At 34.7% G+C, this 13,041-nt stretch overlaps 1 protein-coding gene across 2 annotated transcripts in view; it reads left to right on the top strand.

The window, feature by feature from the left end:
- Positions 1 to 13,041, top strand: part of TfIIS (RNA polymerase II elongation factor) — a 124,121-nt gene that overhangs the window by 95,577 nt on the left and 15,503 nt on the right. For both annotated transcript variants that reach the window (XM_090372110.1, XM_090372109.1), the window contains 2 exons: positions 1,485 to 1,639; positions 3,745 to 3,891. In XM_090372110.1, coding sequence (XP_090228236.1) covers positions 1,485 to 1,639; positions 3,745 to 3,891 — 302 coding nt within the window. The remainder of the gene's footprint in view (positions 1 to 1,484; positions 1,640 to 3,744; positions 3,892 to 13,041) is intronic.

The raw sequence follows: 13,041 nt of genomic DNA, 5'->3' as shown, positions 1-13,041 counted from the left end.
GTATGTGTCGAATTCTTATTTAGCTTACTTAATGTTAATAACTGGACAGTACTTATACTTTAATTTAATAACATTTGATTTAAAATGAATACTACGAAAAAGAGCAAAATGTATCATTTTCATCAAGAGTGGGAACTAGAATACTTTTTTTGTAATGATAAAAGAAAAATGCTGTTGTTTGATTTGCAGTGCTTCCGTGGCTATACCCAAAAAAAAAGGAAATTTAGAAAGGCACTTCAGTGCACTGCAGTGCCTTTCTTTCGCTCTACTCTTACAGACTTGCATACAGACAATTTTTACGGTTGGCCGCTGTATATCCCCGATTTTGAAAGCTTGGCGGATGACATGAAGACACAAACTTTGCATACATTAAAAATTTAAATATGTCTGAATTTAAAATAAGAATTCTGAATTGTATTTAATTTTAAAATTTATAAACATTTTTCAATATACGTTGATTAACTTTTTTAACCATGTGCAATGAAATTCTTGAGATGGTAGATTACGGCACATTTTGAAGACATTTTGAAGAAAAAAAGTAGATCGCATCACAAATTAAGTTTGCCACCTGGTGCCTCCGTAGTCAGGTGGGAAGGAGCAGCAGTGCATAGCAAACACTTCTTGATTAGACCGGGGTTCGAGCCCGTCACCACCAAATACGGGGGATGTGGAAAGGTCAGGGAATGACCATCGCATATTCCTGGAGCAGTATGGCCTTACTTGTTAATGCTCCTAAAAACCAAATAACAACAAGTTTACCACCCCTGATTTGGGTTATCAGTCTCCGTAGCCGAGTGGTCAGGAGTGGGAGTGCAGTAGCACGCTCTTTGAGTTGACCGGGGTTCAAGACCCTGACTGCTGAATACGGTCGATCTGCCAACCCGTATTGGACCAGCGTGGCAGATTATGGTCCATTTCCCTCAACATGAATTGCTGAGGAGGCTTCCATCCTGCAGTGGGTTGATAATGGCTGCACTTTTTTTTTTTTTTTTTTATCCAGTAAACTGGATAATCATCTACTGTAGCGTACAATCAAATTTTATGTACACTGCAGTAGAAAGTTACATTCTGCTGCCTGAGCACATCTTCACTATCCGTTGAATACTCTTATTGGATCCCCCAGAACACTTATTTTTTCCCCCTCTAATGGGTGGGAAAATTTTGGAACATAAAAATGATCAATAGTAAATACTGTGTTAATCTAACAAAATAAAATTAATCAAGTATTTTTAGAACCTAGAAACAAAGAAGACTTTAAAATGTTTTTTATTGCATTTCTTAATACAGTTAATTTTCCTTTTCCGTCAAATAACATACATTAATGATTATTATTATTGGAAGAAACATTTTGGAATGCCATTCTAAACTGTTTAATACATCTATATTAGAAGTTTTTTTGGATTCCAATTTATAAAAACGTTGATAGGTGTGTTATTTAACTAAATGTGAGTTTCTTTTATACATATGATACTTAACTTTTTCAAGTATTTTTAATGAATTTAAGGATACCAACATGAAGTACAAGAATAGAATACGTAGCAGAGTGTCAAATCTCAAAGATTCAAAGAATCCAAATTTAAGGATAAATGTCGTTAGAGGTATAATATCTCCTGAAAAAATTGCTGTCATGACTGCGGAGGTAAGTGACAACCTTACTGTGTGAAAAAGAGAGTATTTTTTTTAATCTAACTTAAGTAAACATTCTCTATAGTGTGAGTATACTTTTTTTCTTTGTAAGCTGATCCAGAGCTGGCAAATATGACCTTTAGAAAGATTAAACTGTCTGTTGATACTTGGGCAGTTAAGATTAGAGATTAAATTGTAAAACACTGATCTGAGTCTTAGAATTTATCATTTTGAATTATATGTTGAACACAAGTGATTACTAGTATTATCTAGCACTATCACACACATACATTTCAAGGGGCTGCTATCTAGCACTCTGTGTATCTTTGCCATCTTGGGCAGCACAGTTAGTAGGATCGCTGTCCTCCCCACTCTAGGTGAAAAAGACCCGAATTTGAGTCCCATCAATGGCGGGGGAATTTTTATATGCTTTTTCATTGGTTGAGTTAGTTGGTTTCAGGTGAGGTAGAATGTTTTTTTTTTCTCCTAGAAACTTTGGTTTTCATCCAGCAAACAGAAAATTAACTACAGAACACACAGTTTACAGACAGTATACATGGAGCAATATGGTCTTAGTTGCCAATGCTCATAGAAACCAAATACAACAATCTGTGTATCTTAAAATTCTTTTGGAGGCAGAAGTACTAACTAGTATTATCTTATGAATTAAACAATTTTGAAAACACATACAGTGCTAGACACTGTATGTATTTTCAAAATTGAGAAAAACATTTTTCTCTTAAAATATCTAACAGGACTTAGGTAAGTTCTGTTAGTTACCACTCATCTAAAATATGTGTTTAATTTAGAATATATTAGTATCATTATTGGCAAAATAACAGAGAATTAAAATTTAACAACCAAAAAGGGGAAAACATTATAACTTGTGTATCCCTCATTTCTTTCAATCTTAAGTATTTATTCAATTGCTCTTAAACTTTCCAGATTGGGACGGGAAACGGTTTCTTGTAAACAGCTATGCTGGCTAAAGACATGTTTTCTTGTTTATAATATGCGGTTATCCTTTATTAGTTGTAAAATGCATAATGAGGAAGATCTTCTAGAGAATACGGGTTATTCTAGTTAGATCAGTGCATTTGTATATTAACTGTGGATAAATGCCGATTAGTTGATGCATGTATTTGGACAGGTTGTAAAGAAAAAGGTGGAATTACAGATATAAATTCAGAACAACCATGTTCATGGAAATATCTGTAGAAAGGGTATGCAGCACAAACCAAATGCCTGTATGAGAGGAGCAAATTTGTGAAAAAAGGGATTGTTAATTATGCCGAACACCAGTTTTTGGAAGTAATATTTATAATGTTTATAATACTTAATAATATTTATAAACTTATAAATATTTATAAGTTTATAATCCATTTTACTTGGTTTAATCCAAGTAAAAGATGTACTGTTGTTTAGAAATCTGGTGTTGAGGGGAGCAGTAGATTCTTTTTTTTTTTTTTTTAACAAGGCTGGATTGTGTTTTGGAATGATTGAAGTTAAATAAGTTCTTATATTAAAATATAAAACAAGAATCAAAGAATACTTAATGAATTAATTTATTTAAATGTTTTCTCTGCACTTTTTTTAATTTTGAAAAGATTTTGAAAGGATTAACTAAGTTTTATACTTTTTCTCTGTGAAGAATAAAGGAAGACCAGAATTTAAGGATTCTTGCCCCATATAAAGTTGTGGGAATTTGTCACAATCTAACAAGAGACGTGCTAGATAAAAATACTTTCTTGCAAAAAAGCTGGAAATTTTTAAATTTGAATTTATTAATAATGTTTGAAATTACTGTGAGTTTTATCATAAGGAGGAAATGAAGCAATAGATTTTAATGCAAGCCAGTTGTGGTAATCTTTATTCTTCTCCGCAACAGCCCTAGGCAGTTAAGGTGCTAATATTTTTAGATAACAAGATCGTTATTTTTAATATTTTAGATTTTATTATGTCAGAATTAAGAATAAATTTTTAAACTATTCCTTGTTATTTGGTGAAGTTTGTACACCAATGTACCATGCTCACTGACATTTTTTTTTTTTTTTTTTTTATATGACTGCTTAAGTAATTTTATTGAAGTATTTTTATTGTTAAATTTCTTATATTTAGGAAATGGCCAGTGATGAAATGAAAAAGCTGAGACAGAAGTTTACCACAGAGGCTATTAATGATCACCAGATGGCAGTAACAGGTGGAACCAAAACAGATCTTCTCAAATGTCAAAAATGCAAAAAAAGCAATTGCACATACAACCAGGTACATTATCTGAATTTATTCATCATAACTTATTGAAAATCTTAACAAGTAATTCCTTAGTTTATATAATTTTATATTCTAGATTAGTGGTTTATATACTTTTTTTTTTCTTGAATGCTGTTACACAAATGTAATAAAGTCATTTGTACCAGTTTGGCTCCAGAATAATTTATAGTAGATAGTTTTCAGCTGAAAGCACTTAGCCTCTGTCTGGCATATAATGATGTACAGAAGTGTTTGGAACATAATAAGATTAAAATCAAGCTTTAATTTTTACTTCTGTTGATGCAGCATGGCGTATCTATTATTTTTTGTTCCTCGGAGTTATGGAAACAAATTAAGGCAATTAGAGTCCAGTGCCAGAACTCTAGTGTTACTTGACTTCCCTTTATGATAACTTTGCAGCCAACATTACTTGTAATTTTTATGTATTTTCTTCATAGTGAAGTGAATCATGATAGTTGGTAAAATTCTGTCAGAGTTAATTTCCTTAGGAAAAATGTGTAAGGCAGTGAATTTTAGAATAAAGCTTATTGGGATGAAAAAAATAAAATTGAAATATGTGGACTTGTGTTGTATGATATTCATATTTGTAAAATAATAAGAGGAGTTTACCTCAATATAATACGTAGAACACTTCCTTATGATACTCTCCAGAAATTAAAAAAAAAAATCGAAAACTTAAATTACAGTAAAAAATAAATAATTAAAAACCGATTTAACATTTAGATAGTTATAGTAAGTCTTGAAGTACTTTATAATTAGACTAAATTCAAAAATAGCAAAAGCTTAATTTTTTCAGTACTCACCTTGATCGATCTGCAATTGTTATCGGTGGTGAATAATAAGAGATTGGCTAATTTTAGGGTGATTAGTTTTTAAGTTAAGGGGATAAGTTACGGGTAATTGATAATTACAATGGAAATGGGATTAAAATATGTGCAAGGAAGTAGAAGTGCACTTACTCCGCCCTTGGTTGTCATGAAGTTGATTTAAATTAATATTCTAAATTGTGAATAAGCCAATAGTCTTAATGGTGGACTTTCATTAAAATGTCTTCGGTTGGCTAGTTAAGTGAAAGGGAACGCGTAATGTATTTAAGAAGAATTTTGTAATCCCATGATGCACTTTTCCACATGCAAGAATCTCAGATTGGTGAGATTCCAAACCGGAGAAAGATTGAAGGCGAGTTCGTATTTAAAATGTTTAAGTTGGAGTGGTGACGGAACCACTCTATAATAAGGGCTTCGTATTGTAGGATTTTGTAACTATTTTTTTATTTTAATATGGTAATAGCTGAATCAACTAGGGGGGTATGGTTGTTTGAGTGAACATGTAATGTGAGTTCAGTGCTGGATTGTCCTGTTCTGAAACTATCGTAATGATAATAAGCTCTTGTATTAGAGGAATGGGTTGAACCGAATTTGGTTGTGGTACTGCCAATATAACATGCATTACAATTTTGTTGACATTTAATTAAATAAATGACATTGTTTATTTAATTAAATAAACATTAAACAATCATTTCGTTTGTTGGGTATTTATGTGTTTCTTTATATTTGTTGAAAGGTGATCCAAGTTTATTATACGTAGAAAAAATAAGTGTGATGTCTGTACCAGGAAAAATTCGCCAAAATTGTCCTGCAAGACCACTGGTAGGGAAGAACGAGGCGTGTATTGCTATTTGTAATTTGTTTTATAGGATTATTAATATTGTTTTTTGCGATGGAAATAGTATGTTGAATTAAGTATTGTGGGTAGTTTCTGGCTATAAATATTTTTGTGAGATATTGTAACTCGTTGGTTAGGTCATCTTATGAGGTACTGTATTTCATGGCATTATGAATTTGATTATAGAGAACGGATTTTTTTGTGCGAAGAGGATGATGTGATGTAAAGTGTAGGAATTTCCCTGTGTGCATATGTTTTCTAAAAATCTTAGTTCCTAGTTTAATACCTGTTTTATATATGGTGAGATTAAGGAAGTTGATTTGGTTATTAGTTTCTATTTCAAGTGATTATTTTAATCTGTCGTGTATTTAGTTAAATTTTGTGAAAAAGTTATCAATTATAATTTTATTTCCTATTATGAGTATATCAATCGGCGTATCGTATACAGGGTGATTCACTACCAGTGCGACAAACTTGCAGGAGGTGTAGGGGACACAAAGACGAATCGGAATCACATAGCATTGCAGGGTCCGAAATGCCTTTGTCATGCGGTAGAGGACGTTGAACGGGAGGTCGCGTGAACAGCGATCCCGCTGGAAGTCAGCATTTGCAAACCGTTTCTGTTGAAGAAACCAAGTAGCAAAAGTCCTCCAGAGTGGATAATCCGCAGGCTCCAATGATTGGACGTGTTGCAGATGGTATGAACTCATTTGGTTTGTTGACAGTATTGTTCATACAGTGTATTGGGAAATACCCAATCGTTGGCCTATCGCTCGAGTACTCGTACTCGGATTGCCTTCTGCAAGACATAGGACATTCTCCTCATTGTCTGGCGTCCTCGTCGTTCGCTCTCGATTCATGGTACCTCTCGTGAAACAACCAGTCTCACGTAACCTTCTGTGCACACGTGCGAAAATCGTATTATGAGGAGTACGCCTGTGCGGGAAACGTTCCTGGTACAAGCGCAGAGCGGCGCACCGTTACAGTCCGCAGCTCCATACGCGAGGTGCATGTCGGCCAGTTCAACGTTTGAATACTTGTCCCTCCTGCTGCCTCGGGAACCGGTTCGCAAATGCTGACTTCCAGCAGGATCGCTGTTCATGCAACTTCCCATTCAACGTCCTCTACTGCATGACGAAGGCATTTAAGACCCTGCAATGCTATGTGATTCCGATTCGTCTTTGTGCCCCCTAAGTAAGTTTGTCGCGCTGGTAGTGAATCACCCGTTTATAGCTTTATCCTGGAGGGGTAAGGTTGTAGGATTTGATTTTCTACTGTAGCTAGGTAAATTTCGGATAGGGGGGAACGGAAATTCCCAAAATCATTCCCAAATTCCCAAGCCGAATATTTGTTGGAAGATCTGATTATGAAACCTGAAATGTCTGGCGTCTAATAGTAAAGAGGTAAATTCTAAGATATTATTTATAGAAAGGGAGGTGCAGTTGATAAGGGGTGCTGTCAGCAGTTAAGTATTCCCGTAGGGCTTGTAAGGTGAAAGGTATATGTACATTGGTGTATAATGATACAACATCAAAGAATGCTAAGATGTCATTGTTGGAGATTATGGTAGTATTTATTTTTTCAAAGGCTTGGTTGGTAGTATTAATTTTAAATCTAGAGAACCTGGTAAGGGGAGATATGATTTTGACTAGAAAGGAGGATAAGTTTGTGAAGGCGGATTTACTAAAAGAGATTATCGGTCTTAGGGGGTGCCCTGGTTTATGTAGTTTGGTGATACCAAACGTATGGGGGAGAATATTATTTCGTATACCAATCTGTTGTAGATTATGTAGGGTAATTTCTTTGTTAGACCTAAGTTTCCTAAGGATAATGTCAAGCTTATTTTTAAGTTTAGATATATTGTAAGAATTATTGATTATGTAAGTGTCTTGATCAACGAGGATTTGTTCCATTTTTTTTCTATGTAAGTAGCTTAATCTAAAATTATTATTGTATCTCCTTTATCTGCTTTTTGAATAATAATGTCAAGGATATTACTTAATTTATGTATGTCGTTGAGCTGTTGTTTTGTTATATTGGATTGAGGGGAGAGTTTTCAATTAATTACAGAGTTAGTTTGATGTATAATGCGCCACTTGTCAGGCTGGTGTTCAAGCTTAATTTGAAGTTCTATGATGCACTTTTATGGGATATTGGTGGCATTTTATAGCAAAGTTGAAACTATGTTCTAAACCTGTGAGTTCAGTAGGAGTAAAAGTTTAGGAGGAGATATTAATGGTGGAGATTTGTGGAGGGGTTTTTGTTTTTTGGGTTTTCTGGGTAAGTGTAATCCATTTCTTAGAATGTCTTTGTTCAATTTCCTGGAGGACTGCGTTAATACGTATACTGTTAAGGTTTGTGAATTCGATCCAATTATTAGGATACATATCTCTCTTAAGCTTAAATTTTAAATAATGTATTTGATGTAAAAGCTGATATTTCTTATTAAATCTTTTTGTAGTTCCTCTCGTATGATGGCGATGGAAGTTTGATATGTGATGCGCGGATATTTTTTATAAATTTTTTTGGGAATACATGGGCAAATTTCGGAATCACATTGTGATTTAAACATTTCTGTAGAAACGAGATATGTAATTTATTGGTAAAATGTTTTATAAGTATTTTTGAAAATTGAGTCTTACTATCTGGCAAATTCAAAGGCATCGGGATAAAATTAGATAGGCGGTGCAGATTAGGTGTATTTATAATCGTTGAAAAGATCTAATAACTTGACATTTAGATAGTTATAGTAAGTCTTAAAGTACTATATAACTAGACTAAATTCAAAAAATAACAAAGGCTTAATTTTTTCAGTATTCACCTTGATCGATCTGCAGTTGTTATTGGGTGTTGAATAATAAGAGATTGGCTAATTTTAGGGTGATTAGTTTTTAAGTTAAGGGGATAAATTACGAGTAGGATACAAAATCCTACAATACGAAGCCCTTATTATAGAGTGGTTCCGTCACCACTCAGACTTAAAACATTTTAAATGCGAAACTCCCTTCAATCTTTCTCCGGTTTGGAATCTCACCAATCTGAGATTTCCGCATGTGGCAAAGTGCATCATGGGATTACAAAATTCTTCTTAAATACAGTTCGCGTTCCCTTTCACTTAACTAGCCAACTGAAGACGTTTTAACGAAAGTCCACCATTAAGACTATTGGCTTATTCATAATTTAGAATATTAAGTTAAATCAACTTCATGACAACCAAGGGCAGAGTAAGTACACTTCTACTTCCTTGCGCATATTTTAATCCCGTTTCCATTGTAATTATCAATTACCCGTAACTTATCATCTTAACTTAAAAACTAATCACCCTAAAATTAGCCAATCTCTTATTATTCACCACCAATAACAATTGCAGATCGATCAAGGTGAATACTGAAAAAATTAAGCCTTTGCTATTTTTGAATTTAAACCAATTTAACACAATTAAAAATTAAAAAGAATCTAACAAAAATATTCAAAACAATTTTCCTTCCTGAAGCTGACAACACTTTTCGACCGTATGTCGTAATCACAGGAATGAAAATTACCGAATAGGGTTGAACCCGAAACTTAAATAGTGGTTATTTGTCTTCGCGCATGCGCGTAAAGGTCCACGCATCGGAGATCAAATATGGCCACCGAACATTAACAGAATTCTCATGTAATTTGATTTCTACGGTTTCTACAATTAATAGTTGCATATAATTATGTTGAACATTAAGTATTTTGGCCTTGTTAAATGAAAAAGTATGTTTTTCGTTAATGGCATGAAAGGCTAATTCTGACGCTGCTTAACAAGAAGCACGAACTGAGGCTTCATGTTGATTTACATGAATATTCAGAGAAAATCGCATCGAACCTTGGTAAGATGAGTCGCGATCATCGCAAGAAATGTATACCAGATCATTAATTTGTGTTGCAAATGCAGAAACAACCGAGCGATTGTTCAGTATAGTGTGTAATTTCCGTATTGGCCTGGCCACAATTTTAAATTCAGTATCTTTAAAGAATCTATTAAGCTGTTTGTGCCACTGTTCAACATATGGGACAGAAATAAAGTATTTTTTGATATTACTATTGTTGGTTGGTGTAGTATAATGTCCTTATTTCCCTGAAGTTCTCGTAAAGCTGAACTGTTATGTGTATTCAATTTAGGAAGTCGTGTTTCTTTTATGTTATTCATTACTTGGTTAACTTGTTGAATAAATAAATCTTTTTGTGGAACATTATGAAGTCCAAATTCAATATCAATTACGCATTGTTTTTTAGGTAGTTTTCGAGGTGGTAAATTATAATTTAGTCCTTTGGATAAAAGTGAAATCTGGTCCTGTAACAGCGTACACGAGGAAAGATTTGTAACGTGTTGATATGTCGGTTCGTTGAATACTGGGTGTTCGTGAACTAGCTGACGTATTCTGTGGTAGTACATTGTGTGTCTGTGGGGGGTTGTTCCCCAAATCGTATGTACTTGGTCGCAAGCCCACACCAATGTGTTACAATGTGTTAGAATGATGTTGTTTTGAAATATTGTCTTCAAAACAACATCGTTCCGAAGTTTTCCAGGGTTAATTTAGATCAAAAAATTTCAGGCATAAAACAACTAACACCGACCACATAGCGTAATATTGTTAAGCTTGCCTTAAAATCTCGATATTCGAATAAACAAAAATACCTTTCCCAGGTTAGGAAACTTCGCGGTAAATTAAAAAATGATCTATATCCTAATGATTGGTCTGTATTGAAGACCTCCATAGATTTGTGACGGGAAGCACAGGCCTCAAAAATAAAAAACAGACACGTTAATAAATTGCAAACATTATTGGATAGGTCAAGACATGTTCGTGCGAATTCTAACACATTGTCGCGGGCTTGCGACCAAGTACATACGAGTTGGGGGACAACCCCTCCACAGACACACACACGTACTACCACAGAATACGTCAGCTAGTTTACAAACAACCCCCTCACCCAGTATTTAACGAATCGACATATCAACAGGTTACAAATCTTTCCTCGTCTACGCTATCGCAGGACCAGATTTCACTTTTATCCAAAGGTCTAAATTATAATTCACCACCTCAAAAAAATACCTAAAAAACAATGCATAATTGATATTGAATTTGGACTTCATAATGTTCCACAAAAAGATTTATTTATTCAACAAGTTAACCAAGTAGTGAATAACAAAAGAAACGCGACTTCCTAAATTGAATACACGTGACAGTTCAGCTTTACGAGAACTTCGGGGAAATAAGGATATTATTATACAAAGGGCAGATAAAGGAAATACAGTGGTGATATTAGATAAACCTGATTATATTAATAAGTTAGATTCAGTTGTTTCAGATACCTCCACTTATCTTGAGGTAGACCCGGCACTGTTTTCCAATTTGGTCAATCAGTACAATAAAACGTTAACCACGTATCGAAAAAACAACTACATTACTGTGGCCCAGTTAAAGGAGTCGAAGGCCAGAACATACAATATTCCTGCACTTTTCGGTCAGGTAAAATTACACAAGACTGGATTTCCTATTCGACCTATTGTTTCCTACAGGAACTCGCCATTTTCATCCTTAGCCACACATGTATATAACATTATAAAACCCTTTAGACAGGTAATACAATTTGAGATTAAGAGCTACGATACATTATTTAATAATCTTAAAGACTGTAGACTTGGCGACAATGACAATTTATTCTCACTAGATGTTACCTCGTTATATACGAATGTAAATGTTGAATACACATTAGATATTATTTGGGATATGTTAAATAAAAACTCGATACCGATTAATTATATGAAGCTACCTATTAAAGAAATTTTTCACTTAATTAAACTGTTAGTTGAGACCAACTATATCACCTTTCGAGACAAGGTGTACAAACAAATTTTTGGATTACCAATGGGTTTGAGCCCGAGCAGCTTAATAGCAGACATCTATCTCTCAGCGATTGAGCATATACATTTGACACCTTTTCGACACCGTATCACATACTATGGGAGGTATTTAGACGAAGTTCTAGTTATTACTGACAGTAGTACTATCCAAGACATTTTACATTCGTTTAATAATATTCATTCTAGACTCAAATTTACATTGTAAAGAGAGGATACGGATACAAAGTCATTAAACTTTCTAAATTTCACGCTTACTCGGGACTCGAATAAAATCCAATTTAGCATCTATCGAAAACCTACAAACACGGGTATGCTTCTACATTATAATAGCTATCACCCGTTCACCTACAAGAGATCGATTATCTTTAATCAATTTCTAAATTCCTATAAATATTCAACGATGGAATCTGCTTTGGGCTCAGAAATACAAATATTAACTAGCAGGTTCTTAAACAGGAGTTATCCCCTTGCCACAATAAACTGAATTAGTGAACAGGCTAAGGATAGGATACAAAATACTGCAACCAACCAACAATAGTAATATCAAAAAATACTTAATTTCTCTCCCATATGTTGAACAGTGGCACAAGCAGCTTAATAGATTCTTTAAAGATACCGAATTTAGGCAGGCGAAGGCAGATTACGAGAAAACTTTGGCAAGGGATGCAAAGAAAAACAGCAAAGAGTTCTTTACTTATGTAAACTCCACAAGGAAGGGGATGAATCAGATTGGTCCATTTGATATCGATGGGTCAACTGTTGATGATCCTGCTCAGGTAGCTAACAAACTGAATGAATATTTTGCATCGACATTCACACATGAGGAGTTATTCAGCGAGGGGAATGCCAGAGGTGTATTCAACTCTGGCAGTAAGCTAGAGAATCTTGTAATAACTGAGAGTAAAGTGGAGGAGAAATTGTTGAAGATAAATACAAGAAAGGCACCTGGGGTGGATGGGATCTATGCAGTGATATTAAAGGAAGCAGCAAAGGAGGCGCCTCCGTAGCCAGGTGGGAAGGAGCAGCAGTGCGTAGCACACGCTTCTTGATTAGACCGGGGTTCAAGCCCGTCACCACCAAATACGGAGGATGCGGAAGGTCAGGGAATGACCACCGCATATTTGGAGCAATATGGCCTTAGGTGCTAATGCTCCTAAAAACCAAATAAACAAACAAAACAAACAGCAGCAAAGGAAGTAAGCAAACCCTTAGCCATAATTATGAGAACTTCCTTGGACTCAGGGGAGGTACCCATAGACTGGAGATGTGCAAATGTGACCCCAATTCACAAAGGAGGATCAAAGGGCGACACAAGTAATTATAGACCTGTTAGTTTAACTTCTGTTCCTGGAAAATTAATGGAGGCACTGGTTAAAGAAGCACTGCGGGATCATCTAGACAAGACTTCAGTTATAGCTCAGACACAGCATGGTTTTGTTAAGGGGAAGTCTTGCCTGACCAATTTGATTGGATACTATGATGCAGTCACAAAAGAACTGGATGCAGGGAATAACTTTGATATTATATACTTGGATCTTAGAAAGGCTTTTGATACTGTTGCACATGGAAGACTGCTGCACAAA

The sequence above is a fragment of the Mastigoproctus giganteus genome, chromosome 4 (genome assembly GCF_048544385.1).
Source record: "Mastigoproctus giganteus isolate SK-2022 chromosome 4, ASM4854438v1, whole genome shotgun sequence".
Classification (NCBI taxonomy): Eukaryota; Metazoa; Arthropoda; class Arachnida; order Uropygi; family Thelyphonidae; genus Mastigoproctus; species Mastigoproctus giganteus.
This window is presented reverse-complemented; position numbering and strand designations above follow the sequence as displayed.